This window comes from Cebidichthys violaceus, unplaced genomic scaffold, assembly GCF_023349555.1.
Source record: "Cebidichthys violaceus isolate CVI_PGR_0920_01 unplaced genomic scaffold, fCebVio1.0.p SCAF_28, whole genome shotgun sequence".
NCBI classification, from domain to species: Eukaryota; Metazoa; Chordata; class Actinopteri; order Perciformes; family Stichaeidae; genus Cebidichthys; species Cebidichthys violaceus.
In genome coordinates this window covers 5,241,598-5,265,922 of record NW_027176461.1, presented here as the reverse complement: position 1 = coordinate 5,265,922, position 24,325 = coordinate 5,241,598, and the positions used below count along the sequence as shown (strand labels likewise).

The 24,325-nt window shown below is 45.9% G+C and overlaps 5 protein-coding genes across 5 annotated transcripts; 1 reads left to right on the top strand and 4 right to left on the bottom strand.

Annotated features, from left to right (window-relative positions):
* Positions 1–278: 278 nt before the first annotated feature.
* On the bottom strand, positions 279–6,046 carry rps6kl1 (ribosomal protein S6 kinase-like 1). Its single transcript, XM_068721946.1, has 12 exons — positions 5,970–6,046; positions 5,048–5,164; positions 4,729–4,891; positions 4,365–4,489; positions 3,943–4,035; positions 3,806–3,853; positions 3,228–3,360; positions 1,650–3,101; positions 1,475–1,564; positions 1,184–1,266; positions 962–1,057; positions 279–821 (listed from the first exon to the last, which is right to left on the bottom strand). The coding sequence occupies exons 3-12, from the start codon at positions 4,862–4,864 to the stop codon at positions 711–713; spliced, it is 2,367 nt and encodes a 788-aa protein (XP_068578047.1). The 5' UTR covers positions 4,865–4,891; positions 5,048–5,164; positions 5,970–6,046; the 3' UTR covers positions 279–710.
* Positions 6,047–8,604: 2,558 nt separating this feature from the next.
* Positions 8,605–10,475, bottom strand: olfm4.2 (olfactomedin 4, tandem duplicate 2). The gene is made up of 5 exons (XM_068721778.1): positions 10,405–10,475; positions 10,141–10,308; positions 9,825–10,037; positions 9,598–9,739; positions 8,605–9,517 (listed from the first exon to the last, which is right to left on the bottom strand). Exons 1-5 carry the CDS (start codon positions 10,456–10,458, stop codon positions 8,724–8,726), a joined length of 1,371 nt encoding a protein of 456 aa, XP_068577879.1. The 5' UTR covers positions 10,459–10,475; the 3' UTR covers positions 8,605–8,723.
* A 1,847-nt stretch (positions 10,476–12,322) lies between these two features.
* On the bottom strand, positions 12,323–14,317 carry olfm4.1 (olfactomedin 4, tandem duplicate 1). Its single transcript, XM_068721665.1, has 5 exons — positions 14,242–14,317; positions 13,955–14,119; positions 13,654–13,866; positions 13,425–13,572; positions 12,323–13,290 (listed from the first exon to the last, which is right to left on the bottom strand). Exons 1-5 carry the CDS (start codon positions 14,293–14,295, stop codon positions 12,461–12,463), a joined length of 1,410 nt encoding a protein of 469 aa, XP_068577766.1. The 5' UTR covers positions 14,296–14,317; the 3' UTR covers positions 12,323–12,460.
* A 268-nt stretch (positions 14,318–14,585) lies between these two features.
* On the bottom strand, positions 14,586–19,621 carry LOC137880340 (leucine-rich repeat-containing protein 74A). Its single transcript, XM_068721664.1, has 13 exons — positions 18,222–19,621; positions 17,867–18,042; positions 17,682–17,789; positions 17,484–17,577; positions 17,237–17,286; positions 17,024–17,105; positions 16,821–16,906; positions 16,554–16,748; positions 16,366–16,461; positions 16,128–16,271; positions 15,842–15,946; positions 15,523–15,608; positions 14,586–15,300 (listed from the first exon to the last, which is right to left on the bottom strand). The coding sequence occupies exons 1-13, from the start codon at positions 18,328–18,330 to the stop codon at positions 14,724–14,726; spliced, it is 1,908 nt and encodes a 635-aa protein (XP_068577765.1). The 5' UTR covers positions 18,331–19,621; the 3' UTR covers positions 14,586–14,723.
* angel1 (angel homolog 1 (Drosophila)) lies at positions 18,839–22,904 on the top strand. The gene is made up of 10 exons (XM_068721663.1): positions 18,839–18,919; positions 19,454–20,356; positions 20,448–20,671; positions 20,774–20,843; positions 20,906–21,348; positions 21,527–21,662; positions 21,768–21,878; positions 21,966–21,999; positions 22,094–22,263; positions 22,343–22,904. Exons 1-10 carry the CDS (start codon positions 18,853–18,855, stop codon positions 22,498–22,500), a joined length of 2,316 nt encoding a protein of 771 aa, XP_068577764.1. The 5' UTR covers positions 18,839–18,852; the 3' UTR covers positions 22,501–22,904.
* The last annotated feature ends 1,421 nt before the right edge of the window (positions 22,905–24,325 follow it).

The following is a 24,325-nucleotide window of genomic DNA, read 5'->3' as shown; positions in this document are numbered from 1 at the left end:
TGGATGACGGATTAAAATAAGCACCATTAAGTGAGTTAACCCTCACCAGGGTGTGGGTGGGCGATGTTCACTGCTTATCATGCAGTCCACCTTGAATGGAAGCATTTCTTCAGGGTTTCCTTTCGCTTGTCACCTGTCTGTAAGTGGGTTGTGGAATATTTTTTGATAACTAATAAGATTGAAAAGGTTTGACGCTACAGAGATAAACTTAAAATGGTCTTTGTGTCTCAGTCCTTGCTTAGTCTATTGCACACACAGGGTGAATACAGCACCAGGGATAGAGAAGAGGTAACAATTTATTGCCTGATATTCTTTTGTTTTTTACAGTTTTTAATGTTGGACAGTCCAAACATTTGTAATTGTCAGAATTTACTCTTAATATGGAGTCAGTTTTCATGCATGGTGATAATATGCATGGATACTACAAAATTTGAAATATACCAAAATAGCATCAAAGGTTTTTTTAAAGGCTTTTTAAATTGCAATCATATGAGTCTCAGAAGCAAAGTAATAAATTCATTTCATGTTTTGGAAGCGACATGGTTCACCTGTTATGTTCATGTTTCACTTTTTATTGTCATTTTTTTGTTTGGGGGAAACAAAGGGAACGAGGATCCGGCGCTGCGTCCATTTTGGGCCGCATGAGTGTTCAGCGTCTGCTCCGATGCAGAACAAGAACAGAGGGGTCAGAGGTGAAGCAGCTGCACCTGCTAGCAGCTCAACGCTTTCCACGAGACACTGCTGAAGAAGGGATGACACTTGATGTCACTCACGCCTCCGCCTCCAGAACCCAAGCGATAGCCGGCATCAAACTGAAGCAACTGTGAAGTGATGCACAATGGAGAGTGTAAGATTAAATCACACAGTCTGTGTGTGTGTGTGTGTGTGTGTGTGTGTGTGTGTGTGTGTGTGTTGCAATTGAGCATAACATTTAGAACAGAAGCCTTGGCTCAAATCTAACCTCTGTTAGCAGAGACGCAGCTGCCGCGCTCAGGTGGTTGGGGATGATCAGCTGGGTGTGAGAATGGATTCCTGCTGGATGGAGCTGCCACAGTGGCTGGAGGCACAGTGAGCAGAGTGTGTGAGACGAACCTTGACCCACAGTTTGCAGGAGTGGTGCAAAAATGACAAAAGTTGCAGACTTAACTCTGCAGGTCTACGTGCTCGTAGAGCCTTCGCTTACCATTCCTGTTAAGAGTTCGAACAACAAAGCCCCAAGGCTCCACCAATCACAAGCCTCCGTCACCCTGGACACACCGCCGATTTCTGTCAGCATACAACGGGCTGAGTTTAGTTGTGTTTACACGGAACATTTCTTGACAATATGCTGCGATATATCTCCATATTCCCATGCAATGCGGAGAAGTCGACCTCTTCTTCAGCGCTAAGTGGCCTCGACTTAATCTTGCCACTAGGTGGCGGATCACACCAGGGAACAAGCACTGGTTTCAGCTTACAGTAATGCATTGGTTACCTGGAGCACAGTACATCTGGTCCATGGCTTTGGAGCTGATCTCTGACTGAACCTCACTCCACTGTCCGAAAAAGGTCAGACACACCTTCCCTGTGGAAACATTGCATTTTGATCATGAATCTAAAGTACTGCAGTTCTCCACATGCAATCCTTCACAGGTATTTGATGAACTCACCGTTGCTGGTGAGCAGAACGTTTTTAGGGTTGAGGTCCCGACACAGGATGCCTTGCTGGTGTAGACTCTCCAGGGCCAGCAGAATCTGAGCCCCCCAGACGCGCACCTCTGCCTCTGGAAGCCCCCAGCAGGTCCCTGGCTTACCTGTAGGCCTGGAGGACTTCACGGGGAACCGAGGCAGGTGGCACCAGCCATCCACCTCTATGATCTGGTCTTCCACCTGCCCCTCCGATCCTTCTGATTTAAGGAAATCATCCACATCCTCATCCCCCCTGTGAAACGAGGCCCCAGTCGGGCTAGAGGAGAGCCAGCCCACAAACGAGCGCTCTTTTCCCGATGCCACCTGCTCTCCAGGACACAGCAATTCGCAGGCCTCCTCTACACCGTCCCTTGTCTCGCTGGAACGTGTTTCCCCTTTGTACTTCAACCCTGAGAGGGCCAAGGGGATCCCTGAAAACGCCCCCTGTTTCCCTGCAATGCTGTGGCAGAGGGAAGCAGAGAAAGGGCCGGAGCTTTCTGAGGTGTCTGCGTCGTCCGAAAATACCGCTCTGTCCGTGCTCCGGATGACTACCATGCCGTTTCTCTCCTCCGTGGTGGGACTGCTGCCGTCTCTCTTTGAGTCCGTCACCACATCCGCAGAGTTTCCCATCAAAACAGATCCTAGGTGCGAGCCATTGGTGTCCCACGACGCCCTGCCACGGATCTGGGTTTGGCAATGGAGAGGAAGATGCAAAATGGCCGGGGATGAACTCAACCCATTGGTTTCCCTGGTTGGTGATCCCGCTTTTACGATAGAGGTCGGATTTGTATGAGGTGGTGTTTGTCCTAGCGTGCTATTGAAACGGCTTTCGCTCACTGCATAGGGGTTCATTTGTACACAGTTATGTACTGGATCTGCCACTTTCCAAGCCACTTCAAACTCAGAGCTGCACTCCGTCAGTCCCAACGCAGCTTTATTTTTATGGAGTTCTGACATGACATCGAGAGCTTGACTGACGCGAGAGCAAGAGAGAGGAAGAGCGGGCTGTTCCTGAGTTACGCCGGAGTGCAAACACAAACTGGGAGCTGGTGGGTGGATGCGGGCATTGGCCTGCGTCCTCGCCGGGCCTGCATTCAGAGTTAGCCGATCGAGCTTGGTGTAAAACGATGCGGCGGAACGCGTGTTCTGCAGACAACCGGTCTCCTCGATGTAGGAGTGAGTCCCGCAGCTCTCCAGTCGCTGCTGAGTCTCATCCCATGAGGTGGGGAAGTCGGCGTCCGGGCTCTCGTCGCTTGATTTCTCTGGAATCACTCCTGCGCTCCCTGTGCTGTTGTGCTGGTAGTCTGTGCTGATTGTGGGTGAGGTGTAGCTGGTCTTCAGCTTGATGCTGGGTTGGCCAGAAGTGAAGCACTCCGGATGTTCCTTGGCCTTCTCGTTCCTCAGCTTGTGCAGCTTGGAGAAGAGCCTCCCACCTAGGACAACAAGGGGGAGGGGGGGGGGAGAAACACTAGATCAGACGTTGGAGCAAATTCACTTCTTAAAATCGGCCAAACATTGTCCCAACAGCGCTGAGGACAAAGCAGTGGCCAACAGCTCACCTTTGACATGCTCAAGATGCAGGTACACGGCGTCCTCGCTGACGTAATATCTAAGCAGCTTAACCATGTATGGCACCCCCTGAGGAATGATGGTTGGCTGATCCCTGCTCTCCCAGCTCGACTTGACCAGACTCTGCAAGAACACACACACACACACACACACACATAATGAAAAAAAACAGGGTACTTAATCAATTTATTTTCAATTAAAAAAAAAAAAAGTCAAGCCTGGATTGCCCCTGTAGAGATTTCTGCCTGTCTGTTACCGTGTCTCTCTGGTCGCTGAAATTTGAGGTGCACTGGCACCGGCTAAAAGGGTGAGAGCTTTCAGGCAGATCAATGCTGGATAATACTCAGGGAGACAGGATGCAGAGAGCTCCTGTCAACTGGCCTGCCACAGCATATAAGTACTGGCTTTCTGCCCGGCAACAACCCCCGAAACATCTCCGCTTTCAGTGGATAGACATATGTGAAGACATATGGACCTGTCTTTAAGCACAATCATTTTTCTCTGGACTGCACCTTGCGATTTTCTTTCGATGTAGTACTACACCCGTGGAAGGAAACTGAATACTCACCTTAACAACAAATGTCTCCTTGTTGACCATACTTTGGACAATCAGGACCTTTTGGAATTAAAACATAGTATAACATCAATTGTGGATACACAAAGCCAACACTGATGTAGAAGCACAGAGGTAGTTATTAGTGTTACCTTATCAGTCACTCCCACCACCTTACACATCTCCAGATCCTCCACAGGTGAACTCAAGTGTCTGATTGGACGGAATCTCAGGCTGCTGTAACCCTGATGATGAAAGCCACACAGGACGTCAGCTACAGAACAACGAAGCACAAAGCGAACAAAGACCTTTTTGTTTCCCACAGCGTCTGAGACGAATACGTCTCGGTGTGAGACAGAAAGGCACCGAATGTTTCATCTAACGTAAGAAGCAATAGAGGCTCTCAAAGAGTACAAGCTCGGAATGCTGATATATCCAATATCAGACTTCTGTGAACAATAAAAATGCCTCAACCCGACACTGGAATTACATTCACCGTACATTCAGAGCAAATGAGTGACGATAAGATTTACTTTTTTGTAAAATGGTAGTAAAGGAAGATATATTGTCTTACCCCTAAATGAGAGCTTCCCTTCCCCAAGTTGTCCTGCAGATGTGTTATGAAGATTTCTTCAGCTCTCTTCAGATACTGGGTTGTCTTCCTCTTCACGGCTTCCCGACGATCCTTGTTTGGATCCACTGTAAAACAGTTAAGCTCTATTAGAAAAGAAAAACACGGCAGCTGTGGACATTTCATAAACCTCATCTGACCAGCACCAGCAAGGAAATCTGTGTTTAAACCTTTGGTTTGTCACTTCCTGTTTTTTTTTATTCTGGGCCACATGTTCCCATCACATGTCTCGCGCAAACACGCCTCTTCAAATTCCCCATGACTTGCTTTAAACACTTGTGCGAAAGACCAAATGTTGTCCACTTACGCTGGACCCCATTCAGCAGCAAGTCCACCCCGTTCTTATAGTAGCTGAAGGCTGCTTCATAGTCCTCATTGACCTCGCTGTCCAGTGCCATGCGGATCTGCTTGGCCGCCTCCACCAGGTAATCTCTCTTTGCCATCGCTGCCTTGTTGTGGACCAGACGGACCTGAGCACAGCAGAGACAGTTAGACAGCTGGACTTCATTCAGACGTGGTAGAAAGTCATGGACACGCCGTCTTGTTAAATTAGAAACTGAAACTGACTCTTGAGTTGTGGTAAGTGAACCACACCGCCGCTTTTACGGAGTGTTCTTGGGACTCACCTTTGCTCCCCTGTCTTAGCAACAACAGGACGCATCTCGGTCTGTCGTCACTCGGCTCGCAGCGCGTCTGCCCCCAGTGACTCCAAGGCTCAGGTCTTTGAGGCAAAGCATCGTCATCTGAGCGGGTGGAAACAAAGAGTTAACCTCCAGCACAGGAAGTGAGTACAGGCTTGTGCGCCTGCTATTTCTGATGAATGGAAAGAGGCAGAGTTTGCAAACGTCCAAGATGACAGGGAGGTGACTCAGAGCAATGAGGCGCACTGCCGCGTGTCTCAGGTAAATTGTGTATCTTTAGAGGATGGTGGAAACCTAAAGATTACACTTGTGAGGACTCCTAAATCATACCGTATAATCCCCCAAAATAATAAATAAAATACATGCTACACTGTAGACACACGGATGTGTTCAAAGACATCAACCCACACACTTATAATCACATAAAGTGAAGGGGTAAATACATTCTTTGCTGACCCAAAATGTTATGAATTAAAAATCAAATATTATGCATGTAATTTGTTTACATTATACAAGTGTATTACCAGTCAAACAGGGAATGCTAATGGTGACTAGAAAACCTCCCATTGATGTAAAATATGATGTTCCAGTGCTCTGAATTTGGCTACAGCCTGAACCACAAACATCACACACACACACACACACACACACACACACACACACACACACCCCTCATCCTGGCTACAGTCATGGAGGCGACATCATCTAAGGAGTGTTATGAAACACACAAAGCCATCTTCAGTCTCCTCCATCACCATCTTCTCAACATGCACTTCCATAGCTAAAGAGTGAGCAATCACAATGATAAATACATGGACAAATAGCTTAGAAAACAGACATAGATACACACACACACACACACACACACACACACACACACACACACACACACACACACACACTGTACCTGGTGCGAGGCGAGCATGCCCTGGACCCTCCACCCGCAGCAGCAGCAGCGGCAGCAGCGGCAGCAGCCGTGTCTTCAGCAGCCTGAACACACTCCTCAGGAGCAGGGGAGGAGGACGGAGCTCAGGATGAGGCTGCCGATTGGCTGAGCGTGATGTCACTTTAGGGTACCATTTCACGCAAGGCGCTCACTTCCCCCCCCCTCTCATCCTGACAGATGCTGGTCCATTTAAAGAGACAGTACTGTTTTTGTGTACGCTGACTGAAGGCCATTTTCAACCCTGACGTTTTCTTCCAAAATGGATTGTGTTTTTCTTTTTATTGTTGACTATTGATGAATCCCTAATGGAATTTGCTAAATTCATGAAGTTATTACCACTTACAGTATTTCTTTGATGTCTCCCATCCATTATGAATGGAAGGATCACCCTGCCCAGAATCCATAATCTGCTGGTGCCCAGTACCAGATGGAGCCAGGCTCCAGTCACAGCACAAAGGAGAGTCCTTTACCCCCCCAAGGGAGGGCCGGTTTACAGAAGGGGGTGGAAGCTCCAGCAAAGAGCAGGATGTTAGGAGAGGAGGAGAGGGGGGGCTGAGATGTATCAGTTGCTGCAACCTTGTCCAAAAAGAAGGAAGGGAGGGGTCTGGTTTAGTTGAATGATTACTTCACACCCTCTCTCAAATGTTCATTCAGTCACACTGATTTTGCACCCTGATACATCAACTGAAACAAAAAAGGACAACTCATACGAATGCTCAATATAATAGATCTCCTCCGTCTTCAGATCTCCTGGCCTGGTGGCACACATAACTCCATGAAAGCATTCCCTACTCGAGGCTTGAACGCACTAGTGGTCCATTCATCCTCAATGCCGAATGATTCGTCATCTATCTTAGCGACCGCAATTTTTACCCTTGGCCTCCTCTGTGGCATACATTACCCACAATCCTTCCTCATCAGCTGAAAAGTCCAGATACTGGTTCGGAGAATAAGTGCAGGTGAATGAGTCGCTATCTTTGGTGATTTGTCGGTGACTATAAACAGAGGAGGTCAGATTTAATTTGGACATTAAATGACTGTCGTGCTTTTAACAATTAATTTTACCGTCAACGACATGACCACAAAACAAGATTAATGCAAACCGTATTCTCTATAAATTAATTCACAAACATATATATAAATCATTTGAACGACAAAGTTCCTTGACTCCAAGTCAAACTCAGTTATTCTACTTCGATGAAACACAGAATGCTATTCAGATCCATTGTGTCTCTATTGGTAAGAAGTCTGGTTGCTGCTCTGATGTACGGGGTTTACGCCTCTTATCAGCCAATATAAAACATATAAAACATGTGACATCCATCCACTTAATCATTTGCATCCTTGAGATCAGTGCAGGTGTGTTTACTGAACTCACTATCCTGGGATTACTATCTATGATTGGGGGGTTTCCCCTCTGAGAAGTTTGAGTTTATTTCCTCATTGACAAAACTTCAGAATGTAAATAGTAGCTGCAGTCTGGCCAAATTGTCATGACACTGAACCTGAAGAAATCAGGTACTTTTTAAAACAAAAAAAACCCAATGAAGTGTTTCAGAATCAGTATATTTGACAAAAAAGGCACCAATTTGACACTTGTAATACAGTGTGTTTATGTGAAGTGAAGAGACTTTTCCTCTTGATTTTACTTCATCTCATGCTAATGCATTTGTACCTCATATGTGACACAAAAACAGGGAGAAGTTCCGTCCTATTTTCATGATGCTTGGCACCAACATGTGGCCTGAAATGACACAAAGCGTACAAGCTCAACACACAACGAAACGGTTTTTGTATTCAGAGTTTCCTAAATTAGTGCTTCAACTCATCAGGAGCAAAAAATACAAAAGTACTCTCACAAGACATGTGATGGTTGATTTTCAATTTCTCATTTCAGTCAGTTTGTATTTTGATTAGCTGGGGCTGTAGGGTAATTGGTTCAATATTAATCTCAGACTTTCATTACACCCTGGAGAGAAACTGAAAATGGGGTATGAGTGTCTATCAAAGCTACTTGTTCTTGATTCATCCCGTCCTCCAGACTCTTTTGTTCGAGCAGCACAGAGAGCGACGGCTGCATGTTGACCGTGACACTCTGACGAACGATCACTGAAAGATACAGTGACTGATTACGACGTCTGCTGCAGCACCCTTTGTACTTGATTGTATATCTTTAACATATTGTTCTTTTGATTCTGTCGAGGTTGAAGTGTTTGTGTGTGGCACGTGGACATCAGCTCTGGCAGCCCCGACAACTCAATCATTTTAATTTGATTCATAAGCCTGTTCAACCTACTGTCCAATGGCAAATATACAACTTCATTAGATTGACTAGTGGGAATCTGCCTTATGTCTTTGTCCATTTTAAATCTGATCATGATACAGTATTGCCGTAATGTAGTTTATATATTTTTTTTCCATGGTAGCATTGGATTGAGCACACTGGATCTTACTTTCATTCGTTTATGTATTTTCATTTGTTTCATTTGATTACCTAGAACTCATCTTTAATCATGCAGTTTTTTCCTTTAAATGGCTCAGTAACTTTGTAATATTATTATGTTTATGCCTAAAAAGTCTATTGAAATTCACTCAATTGTAATGCTTCAGTTTGATTTTATTCAGGAAAAGACAGTAAAAAGTAAATGTGTTACAAAGCGAGTACATACAGATCCATCGTATCGATCACAACACGAAGATCACAGAGCGGAGGGATCAGTCTTTGCTGAACCTCACGTTGTAGGACACATAGTAGCCGTTGTTGTACATGTAGAGCTTCTGATCGGAGGGATTGTAGTCCAGGTTGGTGTATTTCTCCTGGAACTTCCGGAATTGAACGCTCAGGTGTTTCTCCTCGTTGGTCTTGGTGTCGAAGGCGTAGTAGATCTCCTCTGTGTTCAGATCCACCGACCTGGTGGCGTACATGACTCCGCAGGCCATGAAAGCGTTGCCGGCCAACTGCTTGAACACACCGGTCTTCCACTCATCCTCGACGCCAAAAGATTTCTCATCTATTTTGGCGAGGACAATTTTGCCTTTGCTCTCCTCTGAGGCGTACATTACCCACAAGCCATTTTCATCCGCTGCAAAGTCCATGTTCTGATTGTTTGAGTAACTGTACGAGAACCCTTGACTAGCAGCTGGGATGACTCTGTAGTCATATTTGGAGCTCGTCAGATTCAGTTTGCTCATACTGAAAGGGGTGTTGTGCTGGTAATAGATGGCGTTACTGTGAACAATGTAATTGTTGCCCGTACCTTCCCACCCGTTTGGTAAGTCATAGCGATGGAATGCGGACCTCAGGATCAGCTTTTCATAGTTGGAGTACAAATAGAAGTCATGCACAGAGGGACTGCTGTATGCACCATAGAAGTACATTGATTCAAAGCCTCTGATAGGTTTGGAGTCTTTTCCCCAGCCCCCATATTGAAAACCTGCATTCAAATTAGCATTCAGTTGGAGCACCATTGGCTTGCTGAGGCTCATGATTCCTGTGTGATTGCAGTTGCCTGGAAAGAAAAACAAACATGTTAACAGTGGGGAACAATATCTGATTTTTAGACTATCGTCTTTTGACTAGTCACCTTACCGATATCTGGCTCGATGAACTCCTGCTCCGTCTGGCACTCCTCCAGCTTCTTCTGCAGCTTAGCGAACTCAATGCGGATCACCTCCAGGTTGCTCTTGTCGTAAGTCTCCAGTTGGTTCACGATGAGAGTCATGTTGCGGATCTGTGAATAAACACATTCATCAAATGTTCTACTTATGAAGAAAGCGGCGTTGTTTGCGAGTAGGTTAAAACGATGGCCCTTTCACCTCAGTGTACAGCCTGTCAAACATGGGCGAGGAGGAGTTGAGGGAGTCTTTGAGCTGAGACACCAGAACCTCAAACTCTCTGAGCTCCACTCTGAGCAGCTCAAAGTCCAGTTTGATGTAGCTGTCAGGACTGCTCTCCAGCATGGCCACTCTCACGGTCAGCTCCGCCAGCTCCTTCAAGTAGACCTCCAACATACCCTCATAACTTATCATCTAAAAGAGGGAAGAAACACAAATCAGCGTGACGGTGTTTCACCAAAACGTTATAGATGCTCTGGAACTGCTCAGACCTCAGTCTTAACAGGTCTTACTGCACCTTGTTCATTTGGATTTCCACCTCCAGGATCAGATCCTTGCTGACCTGCTGCATGTGCTGAACGCGGTCGGCAGGGAAGGTGGTTTCAGGTAGATACACATGACAGACGCACTGACCTGACTCACCCACCGATGCAGTCACATTGCCAGACTCCCAGTCATGCACTGGCTGAAAGATAAAAAAAAAAATAAACCACCATTAAAACTGATCATAATTAATGACCGATCCACCTGCTTGTTTTAATAGAAAAGAAGGGTCACTTACAGTCCAGGCCAAAGCGGGACTGAGCAGCAGCACCAGCGGCAGAATGGGCAGCATCGTGTCTCAAGTGTGTCCTCCGTGTTCTGATCACAGAGCTTTTAAAGGCGTCTCTTATCACATCATCATAAACAGCTTCTCTCTTCCCATAGTGTTGTTTGAGTTGTCTGGGACTTCAACGCAAGGACAAGATGTTCATTCACAAGTACCTCACGACTTTATGGCATTATCCTTGTTTGCTCGCAATAACGTTTGAGGAATCCGCTGCGTCTGAACACGGGGGTGTGGATGAGAAAAATGACACATGTTTCGAATTCTGGAGGCACCTTATAATGTTTATGGCCTGTTAACTGAGTGTTGCATATGTTATGGAAAGAAGTCATCATGTCAACAGGCTTATTCAATGAAATTGAATCCATTTTATTTAGGAATCATTCTCAACAGAGCCTACTCATTTGTATAGTCATCCTTTTAAAAGTCATTGTATTGTGAATGAAAGAATGACATTTCTTTTTTTTTTGTGTTGTTTCTTTATTCACATGGTTACTTGCATAATCCTATGCATGTCACGTGACCTGAGTGGTGCCTTTGAACAGCGAAGGAAATACTGTGCCACAAGGGAACGAGTTGTGAGTGAAATGCTGACTCAAGTCACCAGGAAGTCACCAGGCATGAGTCCTTTTTATTCACTTCAGTAACAAACACTGGAAGAATAGATACAGCTGCAAAGAGAAAGGTTTGCAGGTTTGAGATTTCTAAACACGAAACTGTAAAATTGGATCTCTGATATGAAAAGCAAAAATGTTGCAATAACAGGTGACAAACTAACATGATAGGCCACTGAACGGTTTGATTTTTAACAGCCGACATTATGACCCAGGTGTAATGGATTTATTAATTATGGGTGCATCACATTCAGGTGTCTCTGTTATGGCGCACGCTGGCTCTCTGGAACAGCTTACCGGGACCGTTACATGTAACAGAGCCGTGGTTAGCGTCATTAGTTACACCTGTTCCATGTTATTGTGTCATCGCTGACAAACTAAAGTGAATGAATGAACCTAAATTAACAATGTCAGAAGATGTATATTATTGCTGTTAGCTCACTGCATTTTTCTCCCTTTCTTATTGGATTGTTGTTTTAGCTTATTGATTTCAGAAAATGCATTTTATAAATGTATATACAGTAAAGAATAGTGAAATGCAAAAAAAATGACATAGCTTTAAGTGAGTCTTAGTAAGTCTTCTTGTTGGTCTTTTGTCTGTCAGACATGTTGACTCAGGTGTTACTGATACCAATAATGACGACTCTGTTCTGTTCAAGTGCAGAACAGAGCCAGGAAGTCATGACAGTGTGACAGTGAGCCAGTATGGACAAAACCAGGATGCTAATGCTGAAGCCGTTTTATTATTTACACCCGGGCTTTTACTATTCTAATATGTCAAGATGCTTCTGTGGAAAAAGATCCATTGCACAGCTGTGTGCATTTTAGAAAGATGCTCTGTATTACGTTGCTATACAACAATAGCTACTTTTGAGAAACAACATGGCTGCCGACTGAAAATGTGTGGTTTGTAGAAAAAACTACGAAAACTAAAATAAATATAGTCGATTGAACTATTGATCTTGCACGCTAGCATTTGGAACAAAGGGTTGGATACGTGCCTAACATGCACCTCTAATAGTGGAAATACATTCTTCCTCTTGTATGGATGTTTATGGAAGTTACTTATAATGTTTAGATCAAATAAATGGGAAGACACGCCTTTAAAGTTTAATTTTCCATTATAAATGACAAACCAGCTCAGCATGTCTACTTTCTCTCAATGTGAGAAACTGGCACCAGAACGAGTGGGTAAAGTGAGCGTGGTGAATAAATAGTAGCTATAGTCTCTTTTTTATTCGCTTTATTCACGAGGACACTTTTGTAATGCTTGAGATCATTTATTAGCAATCACGAAGAAGTAGAATTGAAGTACATGAAGTACAAGACAAGAAAGAGAGACACAGTCATTGCTTCATTCATAAGATGCGATACTTCAGTAAGTCACATATACTGGCTTAGGACAGGAGAAATGGTGGTTCCACAGTGGCTTCAGCAGTGTGGTTGAACCACAAATGGTAGTTTACATAGTAGCCATCGTTGTACATGTAGAGCTTCTGGTCAGTGGGATTGTAGTCCAGGTTGGAAAACTTATCCTGGAACCTCTCAAAGGGAACACTGACGTAGCTCTCTTGTTTGGTTTTGGTGTCAAACTTGTAAAATATCTCTTCGGTTTGAATATCGACCGTTTTGACTGCATACAGAACGCCACACGCCATGAAGGCATTGCTCACGCCCGGTTTGTAGACACTAGTCTGCCATTCCCCCTCAACCCCAAAAGAAGGCTCGTTTATTTTAGCAAGGACCATCCGACCGCCGGATTCCTCTGTGGCGTAGGTCACCCACAGGCCGCTTTCATCGGCAGCAAAGTCAAAGTTCTGATTGGGGGAGTTGGTGTAGGAGAATCTGGTGCTAGCCTTAGAAATCACCCTGGACTCATATTTCATGGTGGTGAAATTCAGCTTGGCCAACCCAAACGGGCTGTTGATCTGATAATACAGAGTGTTGTCACGGATGATGAAATTGTTCCCCGTGCCAATCCAGCCGCTGAGCAAGTTGTGATGCTGGAAGTGGTTTCTCAAAATGAGGTTCTTGTAGTTAGTGTAGAACCTAATGTCAACAATGGAGCCACTGGTGTACCCAGAGTACCAGTACATCGATTCTCTGTCAGGGACAGGCTTTGAATCTTTGCCCCAGCCTCCGTATTTGTAGCCAGAATTAAGATGGGCATTCAGTTGGCTTACGATGGGCTTGCTGATCTTGATGATGCCTGTGTGTGCACAAGAACCTGCAAAGAGAGAGAGAGAGAGCAAGAGAGAGAGAGAGAGAGAGAGAGAGAGAGAGAGAGAGAGAGAGGTTAAATGTATGCAAGTCCAAAGAGGGCTCAGATTTAGATGTGGATATCAGTGTGAATGAGCTCACCGATGTTGGGGTTGAAAAGCTCCTGGTGGCGCCTCTCGCACTCCTCTAGCTGCAGCTGCACCTTGACGTACTCCCGACGCGTCACCAGCACCGCATTCTTGTCGTAGGTCGCCTCCAGCCTGTCCAGGGTCTCCACCATGGCTGTGATCTGAGAGTGCACACATGGTTTACCAGTGGATTGGCGTTATGGTGATTAGCTGATGCAGTGGCAGCCGTCAGCTGGACTTACTTGTACACGCAGAGACTCAAAGACAGTGGTGGAGCCTCTGATGGAGAGCTGCAGCTCTTTGATAAGAGCCTCCACCTGTTTGATCTCCACCTTAATCTCGTCCATGTCGGCATCGTTGTAGGCGTCGGGGTTCTTCTCCATTTTTTCTATTTCCACTGTCAGCTTTATTATCTTTTCTGCGTACGCCGTCAGCTTGGTCTCATAGTCTTCCAGCTGAAATAAAGTCAGGTGAAAAAAGAAGATGGTGATTTATCCGTCTCAAATATGTTATCATCATCTATTGCACAATATGCCTGAGCACCTTGCCCATCTCCAGCTCCAGTTTGTGTGAGATCTCCACAGCCGTCTGCTCTACCACCACCAGGTCTTTAACAGGAAAGGTGGAACTGGGCAAGAAGGCGTCGCAAGTGCACCTGTCCCCACCTCCACCTCCTGTCCCATTCCTCGCGCTCCACAGGCCTAGGCGCTGTTTTTAAAAAAAGAAGAAAAAAAGGTCATATGAACACGCAATGGATCGGCTTACCTCTAATGCGAGAGCCTGAAAGAATGACGATGAATGGGTTGATCTGAGTCATGCCGTATACATACCCCCCAGGCCACCGTGGAGCTCAGCAGTGCCAAGAAGTACAGAGTGCCGATCATCGTCGGTGCAGTTGTTGTTACGATTGAGGCAGCTGGATCTTCGGGGCTTATATAGCCCGTTTTTTAACACCTTGCAGGTTGCAGCACCTGTCCTAGTTCACAGCATTGTTAGCCAAGGCACATGCCAAGATATGACACGTACGGTTATCTTCAGCAAACAGAAGATCCATTCATGTTTGGTTTTGCATCCGAATCCCTGATGGGTGGGTCTACCACCTGAGAGAGCTCCCAAGTGTTCCCCCACATGGTCTGAATGCTCAATATACTGTGCACATTTGCCATTTTTTTGAGATTAGATGAATAATTACAATCTATCTTTATTTTATAATTGTGTGTTACAAAGTAACCAACAGGCAAAAAACAATCAGAACACTTGAAACCATTATACAGAGTTTTACAATCGCTTGACAGTCGAACTCTTTGAGTCTTTAAACCTTACGTTTGGTGGTTTTCTTTTTCTTAACTTTCTTGGATTTGGCTTTAACCGCTGGCTGCTTGGCATCAAGAGCGGGCCTGGACCTGGTCAGGGGGTACGCAGTGGGGCTTAGCTTGCTGTAGCCCATCTCTGGATCGGAGCGTACACCCTGGGCAGAGGTGGACTTGCCCGGAGAAGAGCGAGGGGAGTCATCCAGCAGGTTAGGCTGTGAGTAGGAGCGCATGGCCGGGGAACTGGTGGGACGGTACGGCGTTGTGCCTCCTAACGTGGGCAGGTGGACATGCTCATTGCTCAGATTAGTGACGGAATAGCGACTGCTGTTGGACATGACAATGTGGTGCCAAGAGCTTAGAGGGGTGGCAGAGAAGTGCTGAGGGCCACTTGAATCCTCTCTGGCTCCTCCTGGAGATATGACTATTGAGCTGTGTGGTGTTGCGGCCTCCACGGCGCTCTGGAAGGTCTTGAGGATGCGGTCGCTCTTCTGCTTCTCTTTCTTCTGACGGGACTCCACCTTCCTCAGCTGGCGGCGGTGATCCCTCATCATCTGTTTCCTTGTATCTGCCAGTCCCCTGCACAGAAACATCAGATAACGTCAGGCTTTTATGGCGTCATTCACCCGTGAAGATCTGGACAAATTCCCAGCTCATATCTAGAACATATTTGTTATTAGACCATCAATTAAACAGCGATAGAATCACTCAATGTTTTGCAGCAATAAACCTTAATAGGCTACTCTGTGAAACAATTCAGAAGGCACACCTGAGAGTATGATCAAACAGAGACACGCTCACCTGTAGTCTACCTTTCCTGTCCTGTCACGATCAAGTCTCTGAATCAGCTCCTCGATCTGGTATCGATCCAAAGGAATACTTGATTGCTGTATTTCACAGAACAGAAAGAAAAATCAATTACAGCGTTTCTTCTTTCAGTGATTCACTAGTCTCCTACAGTGTGGTTTTACTGATTCACTGTGTGTTGGTCACGGATCAGCATCAGAAGAGCACTAGAAGAGCGCTAGTCATGCGTGATTTCAAAAGGTCAATTTCAGGGTCCTCTGCCCTGCGAATGTCACGGACTCGGCAAAGTTCAAAACAATATTTATTTGGAGACCTGCACCGCCTTCCTGAAGTCGGCAACAGGGACTCGCATTGTGCCATCTTTGTCGATGTTCCTGAAGAAATCCCACAGGCGAAGTTTGCGTTGATCCAAATAATCCTTCAAAAACATTGGGAGAAGACATTTAAAAAAAAAATGTTAAATAGATGTAGAACCAAACAGAAAGCGTTACTAATTTAATATGCGAGTAAAACATTTATTCTATATATGAATATGAGACTATATTTTCATATGAAATGCTTTTCGGACTACTTATTCTCATTATGTGACTAAAACACACCTGGATGACTTTCATTGGATCAACACGTTTCGGTGGCTTCTTGGCGATGAAGCCACCCACTCCTCCAAACTGTACATCCAGACCGGGATGCTCCTGACACGTAACCTCCAACAGATGCACAAATGTCTCATTTACCAGCACATTCTGGACAAAGGGTAAAACACAAGGATGGTGTTGACAAGAACAAGGACACACTCACTGTGCTTCAGAGGGAAAAGATAGATTTCTTTGAACTCACACATATGTTGATCTCCTCCAAGGCAGTTCTAGGCGTGTTCTTCACCACATTGACCAGGGCCAGTGCTCCCTCTACTGTTAAAGAGTTGTAAGCCAGCTACAGGAGTGTAAAAATAAACATCGCCTTAAAAAGTACCTGCGTCATACTGATGATGCAGTAGTTAGGTTCACACAACCACGTCCACCCACCAGCAGGACTCGGAGTGTGTCATTGAACTCGAGACCCCTGCACAGCATGCCGACACCCTCGTTGGTGATGCGGTTGTTGTCGAGGTTGAGGTGCACCAGAGTGTTGTTGAATTTTAGGGCCTCTCCCATGGCCAGAGCGCCCTCGTTGCCAAAACCGTTCCATGATAAGTCGAGGTGTGTTAACATCATATTCACCTAAACGCGGAGGGTGGGATCAGATGTTGTGTACCAAGTCGGCGATCGAGTGGACCTCTTATTCGACCCTACCTTGAGTCCGGCACAAAGAGCCACAGCCCCTTTCATTCTAAGATGGTTCCAGCTAAGGTCCAGCACCTCAAGTCCCTCGTTATTTGCTGTAGAAATGGAAGACTTCTGTGCTAACGTCTCTTGATTGGCATTAAATTCACAGAGTAAAGCAATTCATTTGGTCACGTCTACAAAGACATTAAGATTAGTGAATAATACGGTACCCAACAGTTGTCCCAACTGTTCCCCTCCTTTTCCACAAAACTCATTATGGCTCAGGTCTAGCTCCTTCATTCTGGAATTGGTCTACAGGTAAAAAAAATATTGATTGCAACAGGAAGCAAAATAGCTTAATAACAACCAACCACAACTAAGATGCCATTTGTCATGTAAGGCTTAAAGGTAAGAGTTTGGATAACTGATTATTAATCACTTACCAACAGTGCATCTACAAAATATTTTGCATCATCATCAGTAAATCCATTTCCTGTTGGGACAAAATATGAAATGTATAAATATATAGAAGAAGTTTAATAATGAATAAAACATAGTAATCCCATGACAGGGTTAATTTTCTGATCTAGTGTTTTCTTTTCCATCTTTCCATCATTGTGTCCTAGTCTGGTCACAGTACATCACCCGTATGTCAATACAGTTAAAGCCGTTAATGTCACCTGAAATTACCTGAAAGTTTTATAGATTTTAATGAAATGTTGTCCGACAACACTTTAGCCACGTGCTCAGCTCCTGCAGACTGCAGGTAGTTGTTGGACAAATCCTGAAAGTGAAGCAGATAGCGGTACAGTATACGCTGCATGCAAGTCAAAATACCACCTGGAAAGCTCTTGTGCCCTCTAGTGGTTGGTTTGCTGTCCGACATACCAGGTGCTGCATGGTGAAATTAGCCCTCAGCATCTCCACAAGGTATTTGGCTCCCTCCGCTTGAATGTGATTGTCTGCCAGTTCCAGAGTGTTGATATGCATATCAGCCTAAATACAAAGAGCTTATCAGGAATATTCTATTTAAAAAAGAAAGAAGTCTGCACTTAATAACATTTTAAACTTACCACTAAAGCAATAGCAAGCGCTTTACAGCCCAAAGGTCCCAGCCCATGGTGGCTGAGGGCCATGGTTGTGGACTCATAGTTTCGTATGAAGTAGGAGACTGGCACTACACCCACCAGCTTGCAGGCCTGCAGGTACACTTCAGGTATAGACGTCTCCTTGTCGCTCTCCTCTTTTTCTGGATATGAGTAAGCCCATATGAGTAAGTGGCTATATAGTAATACACTTGTCAAAACAACCACATGATGAATTAATAGTACAAATGTACAGCTTTACAGTAAGAACAGCAAAGTGGCTCATACTGTCTTTACCCGACAACTCCAACAATTAATCCAAGAATGAGTTTAACGTACTCACCGTCCGACTCCAAGTCTGTGTCAAACTCATCCTCCGTGGCCTGCGGTTGAGTTGGGGACGGACAATCGTCATCTTTTAAGCAGAGGGACTCAAAAGACAGCGTTGACATCGCTGGATTCTGTCAGAGCCTGTGTCCTGTTTGAAACCACTTCCCAGATACAAAGGGAATACGGTCTTCTGGCTCATTGTTCACTTATTCCCAGTGTTTACTGAATGGGCTAGGCAGCGACGAGGAATGAAATAGGCCTGTGCTGTCCAGCAGGTAATCCTACCCCTCAGGTAACGTTTCATGTGTCGTGACATCAACAATTTATGCCTTTCGTGTGGTTACAATGTTGTGTTTTTTAAGTAAGTAGGCTACAGCATGACACAGTGGGCCTGTGTGAAATGATATGGTTTGAAGCACGGGGTTTAAAGTAAAGAGGCATTTCATAGGATGTTGCACATTATCATATTATCTTATTTTATAGAATTCTGTGGGTTTTTTTTATTTTGAACCAGATTAAGACAAATTAATTTCCAAAAACATCCATGAGAAAAACCACACCAGTGACATTTGACATTGCGACCCTTCATCTTTCTCGCCAAAACCATCTTCGGAACGCGCATGCGCCAATGTCACGCTAGAAACATGATTGGCAGTCTGTTGTATTATGCGCTCTACCCACTGTCACGGTACGTGGCAGGCCGACACTCAGGTGAGTCTTGCGGTACGTTTTTCGTGTAAGGGTTCATGTTTAAAAAGTGCCAGTGTCACGACACGTATTTCTGTTGAGCAGCTGCCGGGAGCTAACGGATGCTAGCGGTAAGTTTAGTTCGCTGCTGACCGAGCAGTTTGTCTCGACATTTGCTGGCGCGAGCGTCAGGTTGGTGACTGAAGCTTAAACGTGTTGTTTCTAGCGGTGAGCTACTAGTTCCTCCTTTGTGAAAACATAAACTGAAAGCACTTTATCTTATTGCCATTGTGCTAACTTTGAGTTGTGGAAACTTGTTAGCTTGCACCTGTTTGTTTTTTTTAAGCTTCCGCTTGCGTCCCCTCGTGACGTCACAGCGTCCTCACGTGTGACTGTTTTGCTGTGTAGTTTTGGTTCAGTAAGATACGATTTATTTGTCGCATTTAACCGTGTTTTTCATACCTGGACAAAATGAAATGATACGACGCTAAAGAGCTCAGTGTGTTTCAGCTTAGTGTGAATACATCAGTGTTTTCTGACACTGTTCTTGTCTTCTAGAGGCCTCGAAGAAGGGTCTCCCTCCTGCACAGGTTAATGGCAAGGCAGTGTGGGATGGTGGTGCTGTCACAACCAGAAGGGTCACCCAGTTTCAGAACACCCTGCTGGACAAGGGGCTCAGCCCAAGCGGTGGGACGGAGGGAGAGACGAAAGAAAGGATGAAGGAACCCAGAGGCCCAGAAAGGGAAGATGATACGATGCCCGGAGAACAGCTAGTGGCCGTCCTGCATGAAGAAACGGAGAACGGGGCCGCGTCGACGATGAGTGAGGTGAGATCTACGCTGACGGAGACGAGAAGTGGACTGCGGCAAGACAAAGTGGAAGCTCCCGAGCAAAAAGTCAGGGAAACAACTATTCACCACGAGTTGCTCCAGATGATGCAAAATACAGAGGATGGAATTATTGTTCCAACTGGGGACATTAGTCCAGAAAAAGCTCTTGGAGCACAATTGGAGCGCCTGCGAAAGGAGGACAGCAGGGAAGAAACCACCAGTCCAGTGCAGGACAGAATAAAGATGCTAAGCTTGGAAGAGTCGGTAACTCCAGCTGAGCAAAGCAGACAAGAACCCACCCGTCCAGTACAGCAACAAATTCAGATACCGAGCGCAGACGAGTCGACGAACTTTCCGGCTGAAAGTGCAGCTGGAGTAACCGAGTGCTGGGATGAGTATTGGGCTTCGACTGCTGATGAAGCGCATGGTGGGGAAAGCGGCTCTGAGCTGTCATTTTCCTGCCTTCTCTCTAACACTCAAAGCCGCCTCAAACCCGGCGGGCAGCATGACGCGCAAACTAGCTGGCACTTTCCTGCAGGACCTGGCCTGGCAGAAGAGGTGCACTGCCCACTGTGGCAATTTCCTGTCGCCAGCTATTACCCTCCGATGGAGCCGACGGTTCCATTTGAAGGTGAGACTCCGATATCTCCCTCTACTGGTTAAACGTCCAGCTGTTTATTTTGCACAGACTTGTGCGTTTGTGTTTTTTGTTCTCCACCCAGTGATGTGGAGAGTATGGGAGGAGACGGATGAGAGCGCCGCTGCAGCAGAGCCCTTACCGTTCACCAAGGCCTCCATGGACTTCACTGTGATGTCCTACAACATCCTCGCTCAGGACCTACTAGAGGCCAACCAGGAGCTGTACACGCACTGCCCCCTGGAGGTGCTCGACTGGAGCTACCGCTGCAGCCTGCTCCTAGAGGAAATACAGAAATGGGAACCAGATGTGAGTCGAGTGGCGGCTGACGCTGTGCGTTTTGTCTTTTGTTTCATTCATAAATGCAGACGAGAGACATTTTTAACTGTAATCCTCATGATGGTGTTTTAGATTCTGTGTCTCCAAGAAGTTCAGGAGGACCACTACAATGATCAACTGTACCCAGTCCTGTCTCACATGGGTAAGTCAGCTGTGAAAACACAGTGTAACAGCCACGTTGGATTACATATATTGTCTCTCCAGGCTACACCTGCGTGTTCAAGCGGCGGACGGGGACCAAGACGGACGGCTGCGCTACGTGCTACCGGAGCGGTTGCTTCTCCGAAGTGTCGGTCGCCGCGCTGGAGTTCTTCAGGCCTGAGATAGGGCTGCTGGACCGGCACAACGTGGGCGTTGTTTTGCTGCTTCAGCCGGTGGTGGTCAAGGGGTCAGAGGTCAAGGCGAAGGGCCTCCCCCTGTGCGTGGCCAACACCCACCTGCTCTTCAACCCCAGGAGGGGCGACGTGAAGCTGGCTCAGCTCGCCATAATGCTGGCGGAAATCGACCACGTCGTCAAATCCTGTAAGGCCAAAGGCGAAGACTGTAACCTTATACTGTGCGGGGACTTTAACTCCGTCCCCCAAATGCCTCTTTACCAGCTGATCACCACCGGCGAGCTCTACTTCCAGGGTCTACCAGCGTGGATGGTGAGACTTAAACACGGCAAAGAACAAAGTGATGCTTGCAGGATTTCCCTCTTTAACCATGTATGTGTGTGTGTGTGTGTGTGTGTGTGTGTGTGTGTGTGTGTGTGTGTGTGTGTGTGTGTGTGTGTGTGTGTGTGTGTGTGTGTGTGTGTGTGTGTGTGTGTGTGTTCACCAACAGATATCAGGTCAAGAGGACCTGTCCCAAAACAGCCATTGTCACAGACTGTTTGCCCCCCTGTGGCCCAGCTCGCTAGGAATCACTGACAGCTGCCAGTACACAACAGTTCACGACATGTTTAAGAGTCGGAAATCAGGTCATTGTTTCATTTTTTTTGTCATCTTGATCCATGGAATGAGTTTCAGTCTTTCGTGTTTCATCTCGCCTCACTTCCTGTCCTGTATTTCTTCTTCTTGTGTAGGAAAATATCAGTACAGCCACGACTTCATACAGCAGCTGCGCTTCTGTCCAGCGGCGTGCGTCCGTCCTCTGGACTTGGCGCCGATCCCAGGAGTGACGGACAACACACCAGGTACAGGCTCACAGTACCGAAAACCCACAACGTCACTTTTTACCGTAATGGTTTGAATATCGGAGTCCTCTCTCTTTTAATGCACAGATGCTTCAAGGGGAAATCAACCGTATGATAAAAGGTGAGCTTACCTTGTGTGATGTGCAAAACAAGAAGATATAAAACAAAGGGAGAGTAAAGGCTCAGTTAGGTGGAATTGCGATGTGATTTTTTAGTCACAGGTTCAGACACACCATCAGGCATCGGTTAGACCTGCAGTCGGTCTACAAACACATTCTTCCGGGCTTTGGCAATCCAGAAGTCACGACCCTGCACTCTGAAGGCGGAGCTACTGTCGACTACATCTTCTACACCCCGAGACGCATCTTAACCTGTGATCAAAGCGGTATGAGGACATGACACAAAACACGGCGTTGCAGCTCTACTGTAGATAACTTGTTGTTGTTCTTCTTCTTTTTCCTCAGCTGGTGACTTTGTGAGTGTGGGTCTGAAGCTGATTGGTTCTCTCTCCCTCCTATCGGAGGATGTCTTATGGTCCATGAGGGGCCTGCCCAATCACATGTTCCCCTCCGACCATCTCAGTCTTTTGGCCAAGTTCCAGCTGGACCTGAATGCTGCATGATGGGAAAGACTGGGTGAACTCAAAGTGATGTCAGAGGATGAGCATGTTTCTGTTGAAATGGTTCAGGAGTTGCTCTGTTTTGCTATTTTTGTTAAAGTGTTTTTGTCAGTATGAATACCATAACTTATGGTTCACTCCTTGCACCGAAGGCTCACCGCTTCCTAAATGAATGGAAGTTTAATATTTTTGTTCAAAAAGGCCAGAAAAAAAATAATGGATGCCAACAATCGGTCTCGTTCCACATGGTTCTCGTCAGATAAACGACGAAGAGATAATGCTCCGACCTGTTCAGCTGCTCTTTTAATTTATTTTAAACCTCATTTTCAGAGAGCGAGTTAGATTTCTGATTGAGTTTGTTATACTTTTTTCAGATGGTAGAAATACAGAATAAATATTTTCCATTATTTTATGGCTCCTTAGTGATTTCTTTTTTTTTGCTCTTCAACACATTACAGTCTGCCTCCGGATGTCCAGTGTTGCACAAATGCACGCAGCAGCATTGAATCCTCTCTCTGTATGCTGCCTGCTCTGGAGCTGAGATAGTGACCTGATTGTCGGCTCCGCCCCTCCCACCCTACTACACTTAGGTAGTCGGTGGTTCAGGGAGAAGATGTCTGGCTGATGCATGAATGAATAATTCATTTAGAAAGTGGAGTGTTCATCTGTGATGGGGCTCTGTAAGAGAGCTGTGTGTGTGTGTGTGCGTGTGTGCGTGGGCTATGAAATGTCTGCAGAGGTGATTACCATCTTTCATTCTTGTCCATGCAAATATATTTACCATATGCCGTAATACAATCATCCATTGACGGTTGAAAAGTTGAATGTACAGAGGGATCAGATTGGGTGTGTCTGTCTTCCCCCCCACTGACACCAAGTATGCATAAAAGCAAACAAAGGAGGTCGGTAGGTTTCCCAAATAGGTCATCCTGCCTTCTGCCTCTACATCCTACAAACACTGGTGGACAAGATGTTTCACATCTGGAATCCACTGGAAGGAGGAGGAGGGATTATTTATCTTAGCCACAGTATTAACAAACGCTTGTTTGAAGTAGCTCTTTTACACATATCCCTCCACTTCCACATGATGGTTTTACAGTAGTGCATTGTAACATGGCAGTATTTCCCACTCGCATGCAGCCCCCTTTTGTGAGCTACATCACCGGTCTGCACATTGAAGTGGTTCCATGCTAACTGGGTTTAATTCAATGCAGCTGCCATTAAGGCTTCTTGGCTGATTGCTGGGCCTTGTGAGGTGGACTTGCATCCATCCACTTGGGTATCCGTTAAACAGCAGGATCCCTAGAACACGCAGCACACATGCTGCCAGCATACTACAGCTGTTCCTTGATTACTTGATAGGACTGCAGAAGCACATCAACAACATAACGGATGGAAGGATAATGGCCAACAATGACAAAAGACCTACTTCTGTTGACATAGTTTGAAAGATGTTCTGAACACGCCGCCCCACTTGTTCTGACTCAAGTGCTTCAAGTCTTACGCTGCACTCTGAAGCTTATGCTTCCCTTTTATGGAGTGGTTGGCGTTAAGTTTCCTTTGTATATACCGAACAGGAAGTGGAAGAGATCCCCCCCCTCCCTGGAGTCTGCTCTCCTCATCATTTGCCTTGGTGCCAAAAGCTGCCCTTCAACTGAGGACGCTCTGTGCTCAGTTTGAGCTGTTGGTCAGCAATAAACTGGCACCATTCCCCCCCGTCTGACGACCAGCCTGCCTGGCAACTAATTACAGCATACTTACTGATTTAATCACTGCATTTTTCAGACCAAGGCTGCTTAAAACACACACACACAAAAAAAACAACTTT